Source organism: Drosophila takahashii, chromosome 4 (genome assembly GCF_030179915.1).
Source record: "Drosophila takahashii strain IR98-3 E-12201 chromosome 4, DtakHiC1v2, whole genome shotgun sequence".
In the NCBI taxonomy this organism is placed as follows: domain Eukaryota; kingdom Metazoa; phylum Arthropoda; class Insecta; order Diptera; family Drosophilidae; genus Drosophila; species Drosophila takahashii.
This window is the reverse complement of record NC_091682.1, coordinates 2,745,058-2,765,140: the sequence shown is the minus strand read 5'-3', so window position 1 is coordinate 2,765,140 and position 20,083 is coordinate 2,745,058. Positions and strand designations below refer to the sequence as shown.

The 20,083-nt window shown below is 36.0% G+C and overlaps 1 protein-coding gene across 1 annotated transcript; it reads left to right on the top strand.

Moving 5' to 3' along the window:
- The first annotated feature begins 6,345 nt into the window (after positions 1–6,345).
- Zyx (lipoma-preferred partner zyxin) lies at positions 6,346–13,755 on the top strand. The gene is made up of 9 exons (XM_070218029.1): positions 6,346–6,497; positions 6,549–6,796; positions 10,573–10,971; positions 11,025–11,263; positions 11,628–11,681; positions 12,188–12,482; positions 12,536–12,884; positions 12,940–13,060; positions 13,125–13,755. Exons 2-9 carry the CDS (start codon positions 6,595–6,597, stop codon positions 13,254–13,256), a joined length of 1,791 nt encoding a protein of 596 aa, XP_070074130.1. The 5' UTR covers positions 6,346–6,497; positions 6,549–6,594; the 3' UTR covers positions 13,257–13,755.
- The last annotated feature ends 6,328 nt before the right edge of the window (positions 13,756–20,083 follow it).

The window sequence follows — 20,083 nt, the reverse complement described above, 5'->3', positions numbered from 1 at the left end:
TTATCACTAGCGAAGGGTGCTTAAGCCGAAGCCGAGTACTTTATATTATCTCATAATAATCGGACTTCGACACACTCGACCCCGGCTCAGTAACTTACACCTACTCTCAATTATTTTGAGAAAATATAGATGGAATAGGGGTTACAGATTTATTCTCATTTCGATTTTCTACCCTCTAGTATGGCATTATCATAATAAACCTTTCAATGTGAAGAAGCCATTTCCATTTTTAAGCGACTCGAAAAAAGTAATCGCTTCAGGTTGCCCTATAACCATGTCATGTAAAAATACGCTCTCGTATAGACTTTCTAGACCTACTAGAAAAGACTTTCCATTTCGTTAGGAAGTGTATAGAGGTATAAATATGTAAGAACATATGTTTTTGGTCCGTACATACAGCGTCGTCATTTCGAGATAGAGCTAGAAGGAAGAACTTTACCCAAACTTCAAACAAACAGAAAAAGAGGGTGCGTAAATTTAATAACGTTATTTTTAGTTAAAAATACTTATTAATGGTATATTTCAAACGTACGAAAGATCAGTATATGAATGTTCGTTCATGAATTGCAGTTAACGCCTGATAAGAAACTTTAATCTCTAATTAAAAGTTGCTTGAAAGCAAAACGCTGCTCGATAAGCACGCAAAATGACTGGCTGTGAGACAGGGCAGAAAAAATTACAGTTCGAAAAAATGTTACTTCCATAATGGTGTTTTGTTCTAGGTTAGTAAATATCAGAAATGTACTTATGTAGTAACAATGGGAGATATACTTTTATTTCGTAAATAATCCCATCCATTTTTGATTGTAAGGATTAATTTCAAAAATCTCTACACATTAACACTTTATTCAATTGGTAGATTAAGTCCCGCTATTAGAGGGATCTCTGAGGGATAAACTACATACATACATACATATAAATAATCTTATTACCCTTGCAGCTAAAATAAATACTTAAAGTTTAAAGCTTAAACTCTTTCAATTTGCCTTCTCGAGAGCGCGCAGCGGTATTTACCTAGATTCTAGTGCTAAGCCTTACGGATCCTTATCTGAGATGCGTTTTGAGCGTATTGGGATCGGTGCTATTCCTGGCATATCAGAAAATTATCGCCTTGATTTCATGCGCGAATCCACGGGGATCTCCATTGTTGTCCGATTCCTTCCAACATGGAAAGTTTCATAGCGATAGCTTTGAAATTGAGAGGCCACTTCGCGTAGACACGGACAGTCGAGCTTATCAAGAATATATATAGTTTATGTGTTCGGAAACGTCTCCTTCACTGCGTTGCGAACTTCTGACAGAAATTATAATACAGAAATTATAATAAATAAATTATGATACAACAAGTACAACACTCTATATATCTATATATATGCAAAAAAATTGATAGGTAAAATTAACCCATACGGATAGTTACGTAACTATAAAAAATATTTACGTGTATTTTGTTTTTGCTTTGGGTGCTTTGCTAATTGTGTGTATTTGTTGTTGTGAAAGTAACTATTTAATTGGTAGAATTGAACATTTTTGTGGTTAGGGTCTGTTGGACAACTATATTGGTAATTTTACCAAGTTTTTATACCCGTTACTCGTAGAGTAAAAGGGTATACTAGATTCGTGCAAAAGTATGTAACAGCTAGAAGGAAGCGTTTCCGACCCCATAAAGTATATATATTCTTGATCAGGTTCACTAGCCGAGTCGATCTAGCCATGTCCGTCTGTCCGTCTGTATGAACGCTGAGATCTCAGAAGCTACAAAAGCTAGAAGGTTGAGATTTCCCACACATATTCTTTGGCTTCCTACGCAGCGCAAGTTTATTTAAGCCGAGCGCCACGCCCCCTCTAACGCCCACAATCTTCCACTAACGATTTTAAAATGGGTCCTGCGCCCACATCTTTAAAGATTTCCGAGAAGTATAAATGCAATTTTGTTGTGTATATTTATACCTATCGAAATGTAGAAGACCATTCATTAAAAAGTTATACGCAATCAAAATTTATATATCTATCTCCCTCGCACTCCCTTTAGCTGAGTTACGATTATTAGTCGGGACACCAACCCGAGTACAGCGTTCGCACTCCCTTTAGCTGAGTGACGGGTATTAGATAGTCGGGACACCAACCAGACTATAGCGTTCTCTCTTGTTTTTCATCAGTTCAAGCCTGTTCAAGAGTTAGCACATTAAAAAACAGATCATACCTATTAACTTACAAATCGCAAAAATGTTTAATTTCGTATTATGGCAGCTATATAATTCCGATTTTTGTTAAACTTAATTCGAAATTCGGAAATATAAAAAAATAGTTTAATACTAGAGTAGAAGAGAATACATAAAACACCAACCAATTAAATTTTGGATCGTTTCTATGGCAGCTATTGATATAGTCGTACGATTTTTTAAATATTTAATTCGAAACTCATAAATATTACCAAAAATAATATTCCCAAGAGTGGAAGGTAATATTTAAAAAAACACCCAAGCTAGAATTTTTTTCGTACTATTCCTATGGGAACTATAAGATATAGTTGTCCGATCCGGTCGGTTCCGACATATATACTACCTGCAATAGCAAGAAGACTTTTGGGAAAGTTTCATCCCGATAGCTCAAAAACTGAGAGACTAGTTTGCGTAGAAACAGAAAGACGGACAGACGGACATGGCTAGATCGACTCGTCTTGTGATGCTGATCAAGAATATATATACTTTATGGGGTCGGAAACAAATCCTTTACTGCGTCGCAAACTTCTGACAGAAATCATAATACCCTCTGCAAGGGTATAACAAACGCTCCGAATCCCCTACCTCCGTATGGTGTGGAAATGAGGGTTTATTAAAGTTTCAGCCAAAACTACAAATATATTTAAGGTAACATCTAGAATGCAAAATTATACAGTTCTACTGCAATAGAAAATAAGCTGCAATAAGAAAATTAACTTTAGGATATTCGGGTTTCTCGCCGCGACTTTATCCGCGGTAATGAAATGGTTTAACAGTGGTCGAAATGATTTTAGCACTATTTTGTCTCCATATATTCAAACCAATTTATTTAGTTCCGCGGAACTAAAGTTTGGGGGTGTAGCAACCTTTAGGGCTGCGTTTCTGTGAAACAATAAATTATTTTGCTCTTTGTCCATATTTTTTGGGAAAAAATCCCACCTAGGTGGCAATCTGATCGCAAAAAGATGACAAATACGCTTAACCACAATATAAGCAACATTAATAATACAATCAATCCCTAAACTGTTGAATTGCTGAATTGTTTAAAATTCAATAGAAAATTTCAGCAATTAAGGGAACGACCCAAAATGATTCCTGTTGAATTTTCAAACAGCTGTTATTTGTTGAAAAGTTTTACGGAACTTAAAACATGTAAAATTTTATTTAATCTTGCTAGTTACTGTCTAAAATTAATACCAAGGTAAAAAGAACCGCAAATATAATTTCTAAGTTAATTTTAAAATAAATAATGCGTACTGGTGATACTAAAGTGTTACAGAGTTGCCATGACTTTTATTAAAAAAGGTGGCAACTCTGGCTTTTCAGCAATTGAATTGCTGAAATTTCAGCCAAACGCCATGCCCCCTCTAACGCCCACAATCGCCTTAAACGATTTTAAAAGGTTTCTGGCGCCCACACATTTAAAGATTTCAGAAAAGTAAAAATGCAGTATTATTATGTTATATTAAATACCTATCGAAATTTTTCAAATCGGACCATTCGTTCAAAAGTTATGCACGATCAAATAATAATAAGTTCGAAGCTTGTAGCGTGTGACTTATTAGATAAATAAATTCAAAGTTAAAATACAAAGATTTATATCTCCATCTCCCTCGCACTCTCTTAGCTGAGTATCGGGGCATCCGACTATACCGTTCTTTCTTGTTATACCCGTTACTCGTAGATGTGAAATTTTTAGTAATTATACCCGTTACTTGTAGAGAGAAGGAAACGTTTCCGACCCCATAAAGTGTATATATTCTTGATCAGGATCACTATCCGAGTCGATCTAGCCATGTCCGTCTGTCCGTCCGTATGAACGCTGAGATCTCGGAAACTACAAAAGCTAGAAGGTTGAGATTTTCCACACATATTCTTGGGCTTCCTACGCAGCGCAAGTTTATTTCAGTCGAGCGCCACAATCGCCCACTAACAATTTTAAAATGTGTCTGGCGCCCACACCTTTAAAGATTTCCGAGAAGTATAAAACAGAATTTTGTTGTGTATACTTACACCTATCGAAATGTAGAAGACATTTTTCAAATCGAATGGTCAATAAAAAGTTATACGCAATCAAAAAAATGGTATATATCCATCTCCCTCGCACTTACTTTAGCCGTGTGACGGGTATTAGATAGTCGGGACAGCAACCCGACTATAGCGTTCTCTCTTGTTTTTAAATGGATTTCGGTGACACCTCGTAATTGGATCGTACTAATACATCGTTAATTTACTCATTCTATTTGGTTTTAACATCAATGTAATAATTTAATGAAACTTTTACTGTAGTTAGTTAATGTAATTAGCAATTTTCTGGGATGCCGTTCAATGTGGAGCACGCTCTGTGAAAGGGGAAATAATTCATTTTAAGTCGAAAACAGGAAGCACCCGATGGCCATTGGGGGCACTCCCCCATGCCGCTAAACTGTTGGACAAATATCTCGAAAACTGACGATAATAATTGTTTGAAACTTTTACTATAATTAGTTAATTTAATTTCTGATTTTTTGGGATACCGTGCAACATGACGCACGCTCTGTGAGAGGCAAAATAATTAATTAGAGTTAGCGTCGATATTGAATTTGTAAGTCGGTAGTAGTGTCGGATACTGAGGTTCATGTCATAGCTGGCCATGGTTCTTGTACTGGAGTTGGCGGTATTCTAATATCCGTTTAAAATTCAAACACTGTTAAGCGATTTTCTCGAAAACTGACGATAATTTTTTAATGAAATTTTCAGGGAACATAGCTTATTTAACCCCCCGTCTCGAAATTGTGGATCACGCTCTGTGAAAAAAGTTATGGATAAATTAATTTTTAAGATCTTTTTTTTGTATGGGCGGATTTAGAGGTTGGTCCACTGTTAACAGATTTTCTCAAAAACTGACGATAATTTTTTGATGCAATTTTCCTATATGTCCTTTAAAGCACGACCTTTAAGCTAAGCTAGCGCGCATTGTGAAGCACGCTCAGTGAGTGGAGATATTCCCCAAAACGTGGGGACCTGATTTTTTGAATGCATTTTTTTCATACTTCCGAACATAGGCCAGAATCGCGAATTACCTAGATCGAAATAGAATTTCATTCTAAACAAATTTGCATTTGTAAAATTGTTCGATTTGGCCCCCAGAAGTCCCAAAAATCAAAAAATAAAAAAATGGTTCCATGTTCCAGATTCCACCATTCCGCTATCGACGCTAAAGTCACCGACGCTAACTTGACGCATATGATTTTCTAGGCGTTCACGATCTTGCTTGGGCAGGAAATGCGATTGTACTGCAATGGCCCAAGAATACAAGAATATAATATAAATATATTATAAGAATATAATATATAGAAAGTGATATTGCTATGCCTTTTAGGTGATGACCAACATCCAGCGTATATCCTTTTAGCAACATTTGCTTCAAATTTCCAAACTTGTTTAAAAAAAATATAGTCAAAGAGTATATAGAGTAAGGTGTTATAAATATTTGAAATAATTTGCGAAAACTCTCGTTCTCATTCTTGGACAATTTGCTTATAGCATAATATTTCACTTTGGTTTCGGGAGTTGTTTGTGCCGTTCTGCTGCGCGCCTAACCGATTCTCTGTGGGGAAAAGCATTCGCAAACATGTTGCTATGTGAGGTTCAAAATTAAAGCTAAAAGTCAAAAGTTCAATTTGGCTTCAAATGACCGAAACAAAACCAAATGTGTGTTTTCTTTTACAATTTTCATATTAATATTATTATTAATATGGGCGTACGCGAGGTTAGGCTCTCCCCCAGTCAGCCATTTGAATGCAGGCTTTTATGTTTTCAACAATTTACTTATTCTATTTAATGTATTATTCTACAATCGAATTAGGAGATCGAAATTTTAAGACTGTTTTTCCAGGTTCTAGTCCCCCTTCATTTATGTTGAGTTGAGCAACTGCTCTTCAAGTCAGCTGTTATCGGATGGCGGATGTGGATGTGCTTTGTGGGAATTGGAGTTTCACATTTGACAAAAAAAATCCAACGGATGGACTCCTTGGGAAGGGGCTATAAAGTTCTTGATGAATAGTGGAAGCTAGGCTTTGCAAACACGAACTAAGCCTAGAAAGTCAATAGTGTGGATCTGCTATTAAGAAACAAATATCGATATCTTAAGTCTTTAGTTACAACCTTCTTGTCTATCAATCCAATGGCACTAAATACATACATTTAAAATAAGTTAAAAACAAACCAGTTCTGAAACAAACCAAATTAAAGTGATTAATCTTATTAGTGATAAGAACTGGCGAAATAAACTAAGAGGTTAGAACGGTTAATATAATGTTTTCGTATGAACATAATCAAATTTATCAGGTTTAAGAAAAGCACAGACAATATTTCAGTTTTCACTCAATTTCCAATGGAGTCCTTGGACCAGCAACTTAAAGAGCTGTCTTTTTTAAAAGACGAACCACCAAATAGCTCCGCTCCTGCTTGTATTGGACAAGTTAAAGTAGCAGAGTTAGTCAACCAGATACGCCAGAAGCAAAGTGAATCTTTTCATAGGAGGATGGACGTACCTCCTAAGCCACCGAAGAAATATAATGAACTGCCTCAGGTACCTTTTTACTTTATGAGATATGTAGCTATGAGACTTAAACCCAGCGGTGAACATGTGAATGGGGTCTGGAGAAAAAATTCATTATAAGTGTGGAAAACGTAATCTATTACGATTGTTGTTTTTCGTCAATGAAGTTGTAATCAGAGCTCCGATGACTTCGTTTTTTTGTTTGTTAACGTAATATCAAGAACATTCATTTTGAGTAAAGTTTAAGGACATAAAAAAGCACAGACAATAACCAAGCGGTTAGCCTTTCCTTCCATTATACAGTTATACCCATGTTCAATTCCTACGTGAGGAAAGTATGTAACAGGGAGAAAGAAGCGTTTCCGACCTTATAAAGTATATATAATCTTGATCAGGATCACTAGCCGAGTCGATATACCCATGTCCGTCTGTCTGTCTGCCCGTATGAACGCTGAGATCTCCACAACAACAAAAGCTAGAAGATTAAGATTTGCCACACATATTCTTGGGCTTCCCACGCAGCGCAAGTTTATTTCAGCCGAGCGCCACAATCGCCCACTAACGATTTTGAAATGTGTCTAGCGCCCACACCTTTAAAGATTTCCGAGAAGTTTAAATGCAATTTTGTTGTGTATATTCTTACCTATCGAAATGTAGAAGACATTTTTCAAATCGGACCATTCATTAAAAAGTTATACGCAATCAAAATATCTATATATATCTATATATCTATACGATTATAGTCGGACCACCAACCCGCGTACAGCGTTCGAACTCCCCTTAGCTGAGTTATAACACACATCATTTTTATACCCTTGCAGAGGGTATTATAATTTCAGTCAGATGTTTGCAACGCAGTGAAGGAGACGTTTCCGACCACATAAAGTATATATATCAGCATCAATAGCCGAGTCCATCTAGCCATGTCCGTTTGTCCGTTTCTATGCGAACTAGTCCCTCAGTTTTAAAGCTATCGCCATGAAACTTTCCCAAAAGTCTTCTTTGGGCTCGGAACGAGCCGGATCGGACAACCATATCTTATGGCTCCCATAGGAATAATAAAAAAACCATTGTAACTTTGTAGAAAGTAGGCGTTTTGATTTTTGACAATGTAAAAACCACATTTTAAGTAGGCATACCGTCAAGGGTCTATAAACTTCGGCAGGCCGAAGTTAACTTCCTTTCTTGTTAAATAATTAAAACAGGTGGATTGCAAAAGCGGCCAGAGTAATAGCGCACCAGGAGAGTGTGCATAGCGACTACTATGTATATTGGGGTGGGTAGATTTGGAGGTCAACAAATCGTAGGGGGGGACGCATTCTATGGACAATTCCAAGCAATATTGCCAAATAAACTATACCTTGAAAATAACGTTTGACCCTGCGCATTTGCCAGAGAAAAATACTGGATTTTTAATAAAAAATATCTCAGTTGCCTGAAATTTTGAACATTTGTATCGACGCGAAAAAAGATATAAGTCGTTTGATCGGAACATAATCAATGGACCTTTCTAAGACATATTGGCCAAGAAACTATATGCCTAAAACCACGTTTGACCCTCCGCACTTGCAAAAGAAAAATACTGGTATTTCATTTTATTTTTGAGAAAAATGTAGAAGCCGTTACTAATATTCAAAATAACAGCATTGAAAAAAGCTCATACAAATCGACCCAGTCTAATTTATATACACAGCAAGAATTGAAAATCTGCTGTAATGGCCCGATCAGCGAGTGGTATACCAATCAAAAGGTGTCGCAAAACTTAAAGGATTCCATTCCAAGACTTAAAGAAAATTTAGTTGGCTTGAAAGAAAAAGCGGTGCAAGTGTGAAAGTAAAAATTTAGAAAATTGGAGCTGTTGGGGGCGGTGGGGATAAACCCAGTTGAATATTTACTAAAAATATGCGTAACGAGAGGTCATATGATAAAATCCGTTCAAAGGTAATAGCCAAAACAAGATTATAGAGGACTTTTGAAAATGTTTGTATGAATCAAATCGCTATTTTAGGGACATAAACTAATTTTTGCATTGTTAGGGAGCCTAGTAAAAAAGTTGTACGATTTTTTGAAAAACCCGCTAGTTAAGCGAGAGCACTACTGCTATTTTGACCGCAGCTGTATATTTTTACGTTTTGTTACTATGTTTTCTTTAATTTTGTTCTCCCTTTAAAAAAGTCCTAAAATTCGCAGTGAAGGAGACGTTTCCGACCCCATAAAGTATATATATTCTTGATCAGCATCACTAGACGAGCCGATCTAGCCATGTCCGTCTGTCCGTCTGTCCGTCCGTTTCTACGCAAACTAGTCTCAGTTTTAAAGCTATCGGGATGAAACTTTCGTAAAAGTCGTATTTCTATTGCAGGTAGTATATATGTCGGAACCAAACGGATCGGACAACTATATCTTAAACCTCCCATAGGAAGGATCAAAAAAAAAACGTAAAAAAATTCTAGCTCCGGTGTTTTTTAAAATTTTACCTTCTACTCTTGGGAACATTTTTTTTTATATATTTCTGAACTTCGTTTTTTTTGTTTTTTAAATCGGATCACTATATCATATAGCTGCCATAGGAACGGTCGAAAAATTAAATGGAAATTAATGGGAAAAAAATTATATCTTTGTTGGTTTTTATTACAGTTCCTTCTACTGTGGAATATGACTATTTTGAAATATTTCCGAATTTCGATTTTAATTTTTAAAAGATCGAACTACTATATCATATAGCTGTGATAGAAACGATCGAAAAATTAATGTGAAATAATAAGAAATTTAACATTTTTGCGATTTGTAAATTAATAGAATGATCTGCAAGGGTATATAAGCTTCGACTTGCCGAAGCCAACTTCCTTTCTTGTTTTTTTTATTATTTCTATGGGAGCCATAAGATATATTAGTTCGATCCGGCTTGTTCCGACATATGTACTACCTGCAATAAAAAGAAGACTTTTGGGAAAGTTTCATAGCGATAGCTTTTAAACTGAGAGACTAGTTCGCATAGAAACGGACAGAAGGACATGGCTAGATGGACTCGGCTATTGATGCTGATATATATACTTTATGTGGTCGGAAACGTCTCCTTCACTGCGTTGCAAACTTTTGACTAAAATTATAATACCCTCGCAAGGGTATACAAATGTTTAATTTAAATCCATTTATCCTCGATTAAAAGGGCAAGGAAATGAAAATTTCGATACAAAAATTTCATACACCAAATTTTATGTAGAGATTTTCAGTTCGTACACACAAAGAAAAAACTTGGTAAAATCAACTGTAATAATTGTCAAACAGGCCCCAACCAGCAAAATTGTCAATTCTACTAAGTAAATTGTCATTTCACAACAACAAAATACACACAATTAGCGAAGACACAAACCCAAAGCAAAAACAAAATACACGTAACTATTTTAATAGTTACGTAACTATCTTTGTTGGTCAATTTTACCAAGCAAATTTTTTTGTGTGTAGACTTTTTGGTCACAACAAGTAGGCTTTAATTAAAAAATCTGATTATTATACCCGTTACTCGTAAAGTAACGTGAAACGTTAGAAATGAAATATAATATAATATAATCTTTAAAGATTTGTAGAAGAATTTTTTCAAATCGGACCATTTGTTAAAAAGTTATGCGCGTCAAAAGTTTTATATCTCCATCTACCTCGCACTCCCTTTATCTGAGTAACGGGTATCTGATAGTCGGGGCACCGACTATAGCGTTCTCTCCGGTTTTAAAAATATAAATCTACATATTTATTTCTCTTATGAAGAGTGGTTACTTAGATATATATACATATATATTTTTTTACAGGTACCATCAAGTAAGCAGGTTTCTTGTTCGCGAGAACCGCTATATTCACAACCACTAATTGGAATCGATAAAACAATAAGTGGGGCCATGCCCCTTAGAAAACACGCCAATTCTAATTGCGGACTGGCTGAGATCCCAATAAACAGAAAAACCACATTAGACAATCCGGCTATACTGGAACAGCAATTAGAAGCCCTGGCCTACCACAAACTTCAAATGGAAAAAAAAGGTCTTTTAGGAGTCCAAATCCAACCATCACAATCTATCAACAGCTTTCCGGAGCCGCAATCAAACTCATTGAGGAAAAGCTCGATATATGGCAATATAAATTTAGAAAAATCTGAACTATTATCGAAGGAAACAGGCGTTTCTGCAAATACGTATTCAAATGTTCATGAAGCTGGTATGTTATCATGAAGATTAATTATGCGAATAATGCCAAGGGGCCTTTCTTAGGTTTGCCACATAAGATGCTCTCGGTCTGCACAAATTTGTTATCAGACAACGAAACAGAGGATGACGTGCCACCACCTCCTAGTCCAGAGAGCGCTGTGAGCTCTTCATATAGCGAGCTTCGGCGAGCCTCCACCGCCTTTAACAAGCCATTGGATTCTTTGCAAAATAAACAGAAATTAAATCCTTCATTACAAATATATGCAAACCAATATGCGCTGCAACATGGTGCCATAATGAAGGTACACAAAATATTTAATTTATAATCTTAGACCCAAAAAAAGGTGAATGCAATTTTTGTTATTTCTTTGCCAGTGTAAGCATGCATTTACAAAATATTACTGAATATTGTAGATTACAGATCATTAAAATTGTATTTAAAAAAAATTAAATTTTTTTATTTTAGTTTAGGTTTGAACCTTGTTTCAGCATATCGACTAGCCGGTATACAAACCGGAACCCTAGCTCTTCTTTCCTTTTTCGTTTCTATATTGAAATTTACACTGTTTGGAAAAGAACTATGTAGTTATGTAAATACATACAAAAAATAAATATTATATAAATACAATAATCCTAACCCCGAATCCTTTTTAACGGCTATTTCAGAATCTCCAGTCCAAAACGAATCCAAACTTGTATTGCTACGGTGGGCTATCACAGGTATATATTTATTTGTTTAAGCAAAAGCAATAAGCAACTTTAAAATAAACCTACATATGTACATAGCCTAAAGTTGGGACGGCTTACACAAATGACCCATCTTTATATTCTGCATAATAAGTCTGAGCCTTAGCCCTTTTAGTTTTCAAGATTTCGGCGTTCATATTGACATGGCTAAACCAAATTGCTCGTGATTCTGATCAAGAATAATTATACTTTACAGCAGCGGTCAAACGCAATACGCAATACTTTTGTCTTTTAGTTCTGTGAATGCAGTGGCTGTGCGGCTGCAGAGAAAGAGTAGTTTTTCCCTATGTGCGCTTAATGCTAAGCTGATTTTCATACATATACATATGGTCGGTTAAATACTTTTCAACAAATACAATATTCTTTTTACTCTTCAAGGAACGGTTATCTGATAATAAGCATTACCACACATAATCTTATTTTAACAATCTAAGACAATATAGTTACATATTAATAATATAATTTATTAATTGTTACAGAGTTCTTCTACATATGATTCAATATATGAACCTATAAACCCTCGACCTTCTGGAGACCTGTTGCATCGGGAAAGTTGTAATCTGTACGGTTCATACGTCAATGATAATAATATTCCAAGCATTTCCTGTGACCCAAATATATCGACTTCACATGAAGCTAGCCATTCGTTATACGCGCATGATAATGGTCGAACTAAATGTTATATGGAGAACACTATTCATAAAAATAATGACGAGGGAATGAATAACTATATTCCAATAGCCCCTGATCCAGTGCAAGAGTTTGAAAACTACGGTAAGTTTAAACACATTATTATTTTCAATAAATGGTTAATATTCTGCTAATAGGTAGGTGTGTTAAATGCAATTCACGTGTACTTGGAGAGAGTAGTGGGTGTACAGCAATGGATCAAATATACCATATATCTTGCTTTACATGCACAGACTGCCAAATAAACTTACAGGGAAAACCATTTTATGCATTAGACGGCAAACCATATTGCGAATATGATTATTTACAAACACTGGAAAAATGTTCGGTTTGCATGAAGCCCATTTTGGAGAGAATTCTCAGAGCAACCGGAAAGCCATACCATCCGCAATGTTTTACATGTGTCGTATGTGGAAAAAGCTTAGATGGTAAATTATTTACAGTGGACGCTACTAATCAAAACTATTGTATTACAGATTTTCATAAGTAAGTTATTTATTTTAGTGGTATGTCCTAATGACTAATTAATTTTAAATCAAAGAAAATTTGCTCCTCGCTGTTGTGTGTGTAAACAACCAATTATGCCAGATCCCGGACAAGAAGAAACGGTCAGAGTTGTGGCCTTAGATCGAAGCTTTCACCTAGAGTGTTATAAGTGCGAGGTAAACTGAACTAAATAACTTAAATAAAAACGCATGATGTCTCTTTTCCTTATAAATACAATAGGACTGTGGGCTATTACTGTCATCTGAAGCTGAAGGTCGCGGATGTTATCCCCTAGATGATCACGTTCTATGTAAGAGCTGCAATGCCCAACGTGTTCAGGCTTTGACAAAACGCATGACATCGGAACATTAAATAGAGTAAAATCGTATTATCGAGTGAACGAAAATATGTTTTTTTTATATATTTAATAATATGCACTTATTCGATAAGCAGTAGGCAACTAGAGTGGAAAATTCGCAAATGCAACTAGAGTGGAAAATTGCATAGGAATCAACCAGCGCATAGTAAACCGAATAATTACCTATTACTAACCACACATCATACAATATATATATAATATTAACTGGAACATCACTCTAAAGTCTGTATTAATTGCCAATATTTCAATATCTGCTGATATTGCAAAGCCTAATATGCCGACATAAGTTTTATTAGTTTAACATAAATTGGACTTGTCTTAGAACTGAGAAAAAAAAATTACATTGATATGTACTTATCCGAAGAACACAACTGCACAACTGCATAGTACTCATCCAGCACACCGTAAAGCTTAAAAATTACCTATTACTAACCACACTTCATACAATATTAAGGGAACACCATTAAAGATTTATAGAAACTTTGGAACTTTATAGGAGTTCATAGTACACTTTTTATTAATATTAGTTATTATTTACGAAGTGCAGAATATGTTTTGAATCTTTGCTGAAAACATTGATGTTTTCGTACGCAGAACAGCTTACATTTTGGCCCACTCATAGCAACCTGTTTGCGAACGCTTTTTCGCTCATAACGAACTACAAATAACACTGTGCAGCATTTTTACTGTTTTTTAAATTTAACTCGACGGATGCTATATTTTTGGATTCGTTACGAATTCCCAAGTTAAACTGCGTTTTCCTAAAAGTTCCCCGACGCAAGGATTCTTAGCAACAGGACCTCAAAGTTCAAAAAATGCTGAAATTGGCAACTTTCTAGAACTCTCAGAGGAAAACGGATAAAAAAAAGTTTTTTAAAAGATACGCTCTTTATCCTTCAAACCCCATACTTAGAATCATTTTAAGATTTTTTTAAAGGCAGAAACAAATTCTAGAAAACAAAAATGCGTTTTTCATATAAAAAATTTGACTTTCGGCTTCAAAAAAAAATATTTAAAGTTAATAAATAAAAAAAATGCTTCCCAGGGGGCGGGTTTTTTTTATGCAGAAAAATATGCGACAAATTTGAAAACGATCGGTTGAGCCGTTTAGAAATGCCGATGAACACAGACTTTCGAAACATGGTTTCGAGAAAAACGCACTTAAAGATGCACTTATGTAAAGTTTTGTCCGATTGACTTAAAACTTTTTTTGTATAATCTTAAGAGATTAATCTATAATCCTTATAAGGATTAATCTATTAATCTATAATCCTTATAAGGTAACAAATCTTGCTGACACTCGACGCTGCTCGGCTCTTCGCTCCTTCACCAGTTCTCGTAGTCCGCCATCCCACTTGACTCTCATTTCCCCAGGGTCTTCTAACGGCCTTTCCCTCCATCCTCGGCCTGGAACAATCAAGAGGTTCCTTGTCGTCCCCTTAGGTACTGTTCCCTGTATTTAGGTACCGTTCCCCGTAATTAGGTACTGTTCCCGGTCCTTATTCTTGTGTGGTATTCCAATACCTCACAGGGTGGGCAAACGATTTTTTCTTAAGGAAAAACTTATAATTAACATAACTTTTAAAGTATTAACTTTCCCAAAATTCAAAAAGATGGGCCAACAAAAATTTCGAAAATTTTCGAAATTTTGTATTTTGAAAACTGGACGTGGGCAAAAAAACTAATTGGTGGGCAAACAATGGCAAAAGATGGGCAAATGATTCCGCTTTTGAAATTTTAAAAATATCATTTTTTTCAACCCAGCATCTTTGAGCTGGTCGGCAAAAATCGTTTTTTGTATTCTTAGCTAAACCGCGGAACCTGTAGCTGATGGAACAAAAGTTTGTACGGGACTTTTACTTCTTACCTTGGTAACAATTTTAGACAGTAACGCACAACAAACAAGAAAGAAAGCTAGCTTCGGCTGGCCGAATATATGTACATATACAGTGGCGGACAAAAGTCTACGGACGAACCCCTTATTGGGAGTTTTTCCATTCCTATTGCTTTTACGGGAAAAGTAATGATGCAGTTTTGTTCTTAATGTTATTAATATACTTTTACTTTAGGTAACAAACAAAAAAATTAAAAAATGCACTGACAAAATGGTACCGACGGTTTTTTACATAGAACTTTCAAAATTTTCGTTTCCAAATTACCCAAACCTGACTTTCTTGGAACGTAAAGCACTTCGGTGGTAGTGACATAAAGTGACGAACAGGTGAAGCCTCGGGAGTAGGAAATTTGGTCATCGTCTAGGGTATTATAAGACCATATTTATACGTTATTTGAAGGCATCTGTGCACAAATAATAATATTGCTGTATTATGCTTCCCGGCAATTGTTTTTACCACCATAAGGTCTGGTCATAAACTATAGAGCCGGTTTGGGTAATTTTATTTTATTTATTTGTTTATTTAAAGCAATGTACTGCTCAAAAGACTTAAAATTATATACATAGCATAAAAATAAAAACATCATAAATTAAAAAAAAAACAATAATTTAAATTGTACCGTAGGAGAACTAATTAAGTCGATGTAGAAAGGAACGCAATGACTTTTAGCGAATTAGCCTTGGCAGAGCACTCATAGGATATGAGGTGATAAAGTTCATTATAGTTATCACATAGGATTCGGAAGGGGTCGAAACGGGAGTAGTTTGACATGCACACAGGAAGTGCTAATGGACGGAATCTGCGAGTAGCTCTGCAAGAAACGTTCCAATTGAGGGTGGCTAACAGATCAACTGAGTCGACGGCGCCAGTGATGAGTTTGTGAAGTAATATCACACCATAACAGGTCCGACGATCCTTTAAGGTAGGTAGATCCAAGAGGCGCAACCTGTCTCTATAAGATGGCAAACGGCGTCCCTCCTCCCAGTTTAAGCCTCGTAGTGCAAAAAGGAGAAATTGCTTTTGGATGGATTCTATCATATTTTGATAGTGCTCATATTGTGGAGACCAAACACTGGAGCAGTACTCAAGTGTAGGACGAATTAGAGAGACGTAAAGGAGCTTAGTGGTGAAAGGGTCATCAAATTCCTTAGACCAGCGTTTTATGAAAGCTAATAAGCATTTAGCTTTATTGGAGATGGTACTGACGTGGCGATTAAAACAAATCTTGTGGTCAAATAGGACACCAAGATCAAGAACAGTATCAATGCGTTCAAGTGCAGAGTGATCTATTGAGTATGTAAAAATATATGGATTGGATCGATAAAATGACATGGATTTACATTTATCAGGATTGAGCAGTAGCTTGTTGACTAGGCACCAGGATTGAAGGTTATTTAAGTCGAGCTGGAGCTGCTTGTAGGAACTAGGTGAGGTCAGATGCATACACAACTTGACATCATCCGCAAACATAAGTACTTTGGAGAACTCAATTACTTGAGGAAGATCGTTGACAAAAAAGCGAAATAAATTTTTGAAGTCCGATCATTCGGTAACAAGTTATGCGCGATCTAAATTTTATGCATCGCACTCCCAATGGCTGAGTAACGGGTATCTGATAGTCGGAACACCCGACTATAGTGTTCTCTCTTGTTGTAATTGGCGTTTCGGGGTTTTTTGGGAAGAATATGCATTTATACTGCAATGGCCAAAGCTTGGAAATTGGTGCTTGGTGCATGTCCAAAGAACCGAAAAGCCTTACAACTCAGAATATTATCTCATCTCCCAATATTGTCCAAAATTGTTGTTTAAAAAAGGATATAGTTTAAGATCTGTATGGGAGTAAAGTGCTATAAATATCATAGGTTTGTTGAAATTCTCGTGGCGTGGCTGTTGGTTCTGGATGGAATTCCCATTCTTGGACCATTTGCTAATAGCAATAAAAAAAACAATCATTTGCCGCCGAATACATTCCACATGGTAGCGATAAAATTGTAATTAGTGTTGTGTTGTAATCCATTATATTTTCATAGAGATTTTCTATGCCACACCGCTTCTGCTCAAACACAGCCAAAGATCAAATTTGTTATTCTGTGCGTCGCGGGTAAAGCCTAGGGCCGGTTTCTCGAGTGCCGGCTAACATTTCTCGAACAGATAAAGTCCCTGCTAAGTCATTTTGGCTTTCTCGAGCACCAATGTGAGAGCTAACTTTGACAGGGACTCGGAGTCCCTGTTAAGCGTTTTCGGCTCGATAGCCGATGTTTGGAAAAATCACTAAAATATCAATAAATACAAATACAGATTTTTCAAGTTTTCAACACTTTTCCGCTTGCAATCAAAGCGTAACGAAACAACGTGAAGTGCAATCAAAACGTGAAGTGCAATCAAAGCGTAACGAAACAACGTGAAGTGCAATCAAAACGTAATCAGAGTTTCACCTAGTCGAAAAATATTATTCTTTTGTAGTGTGACCGAAGTTTTCTGAGTTCACCCGCTTTGCTTGTAGCTTGGTCTTACTCTCAACAAACAAATCAACTGGCGCCAATTTTAAAATATTACAATACGTTGAGCCGACCTGGGTCGCAAGCTCTCAATTCGCTGTTGGAATGGCGATATGTATTGCAGCAGCTCCTACAGGCATTGGCCATTGGTTTTTCTGGTTTTCCTTCCATTTATAAATTGTTATTGGCACACCGCTTCTGCACATGCACAATCAAAGATCAAATTTTTTATTCTTTGGTCGGCAGCTAAAGGCGTTCATCGGAATTCATCCGCTAAATCTAGTATATTTGTGGTATTTTCTCACTATTTCCTTAGCTCAACTGAGTACCGAGGTGGGAAAAAGGCCCCGGCTAAAGGCTTTAGCTACCTATTTGCCTCTCGCTTACTCCTATGCTTAGCTAGCAATTTTCGTCGATGTGAGTACTTCGCTTTAGTGTAGATAGGCTATTAACATTTAACAACACAAATACATTTAAAAACACAGTGCAACACGGAAAATGTAACAGCAATTTGGGTTTCAAGAACCAAAAGCACACATCGGTACGATTTAAACCACATATGGCGTAGCAATTTTAATATTTGGTGTATAAATTGATTTATAAATGCAATCTATCTTAAGCAGATTTAATTTTCAGGTACGCGTCTTCAACCTTATTTTATGTAAATACATTTAAAGGTACAACAAGTTGTTAAATTGGGTTAAAACAGTGAATATAAAACTGTAGACACAAAAAAGTAAATGAAACATCTGGTATTTTTCTCCACATTTTGAAGCATATGCATAGATGCCCTTTTTTATTAAACGTTGTTTAGCATTTTTAATCCTCAGGTCAATAAATGCAAATGTAATTTCATTCAAGTCTTGAGTTATTGCCAATTTTTAATTGAAATGTTGAAATAGTTATAATATGCAACCGCGCTCTAAGCCATAAAAATGTGGCACAATGTAATACAAATACCTAACTATTTAATTTCATGTTTGGCCCACTTCTAAAGATCAATATATAAGGATAAATAAAATGTTTATACTTGGACAATTATTTAACGACTACAAACAACCCTATTTTCTCGAGTAAAAAATTGTTGAAAATAAAACGAACTATTATTAGTTGGTGTCAAAGAGGTGTTCCGCCTTAACTTCATTACTTTTAAACTTTAGAATTAGTTCACTTTAATAACTACCAACTACACACAAATATTGGCAAATTATAGTTGGGCTTGGACCCAAGTTCTCGTTTTTATGAAAATTCCTTTTGGGCTTCGGGCTGAATAACTCGTGGTTCGAGGTCCTTTTTATTGGTGGCAAATACTTAAAAGTCTGGACAGGTCGGGACAGAGTATCTGCGCTTCCAGGCATGAGAAAGTTCACACTTACAGTTTTTTATACCCGTTACTCGGAGATTGTCTGTCTGTATGAACGCTGAGACCTCGGAAACTATAAAAGATACAGGATTGGCATTAAGCAAGCAGATTCTAAAGTGCCACGCCCCCTCTAACGCCCACAAACCGCAAAAAGCTGTGAGTAAACAGTACCAATTCCGTGCCATAGATGTCGCCGTCGCCGCGTGATCAACACAGCTGCTGGTGCTGGAAAAAAGCTCGTCACTCTAATTTGGAATATGTGAATGCAAAATGTAAGTTATTTGAAATGGGGTGCGCGAAAATCATACAAAAAGGCATATTTATATTAAAGTTGTCAAGCTGAGTGTATTTAAAAGTCGAGGAACTTGACTATAGCGTTTTCTCTTCTTTTTATACTGAGGTGTGCATCCTAAGGACTCGGCTCGTTCTAAATTTGCTAAAACAATATAAATTATTTTAAATTAAATATAGTTTATTTATTTTGTACGATCAACAGTGAGTTTTTCCAAATATTTATAAAAGGACCACCATTTTTGTTGGATTTCTTTGTACCGGTTTCTAATCGCTTCCAACTAATTTTATTTAACAGTTGCACAGGATAAGAGTAAAGTAAACGGACGGAGTGGTTTTTCTAGGCGGTTTGGTGAATCGGGGTTGTAAAACTTGTATCAGTTTTAAGGCAAAAAACTGTATGAGTATATTGTGGAGTGCGTACTGGCTAACGGTAAAATGCTATCTTTTTTTTGTGTATTATTTATTATTTATTTATTTATTTCACAAATTCTTAAGGTCTTCCATATGAGCATATACATATACTGTTAAAGGTCTCTCCTGCGGAAACTTCTGCAAAATAGCTTGCAACACTCCGCATTCAGTGCATTCAGTGTGCAGCTGTAACCAATAGTTTGTGTTATCTGCGCAACAACAACAAGCATCTTGTTAGTGCGCAGACTCCTGTATAAGGCCTTCGTAGGCATACGTTTTCAATTGAACGACAGTCTGAGGAAAAGTCGGCAAAAAGCTTTTCGTTTCGGCACTTCATCGAATCAAACGCGACCGCAAAA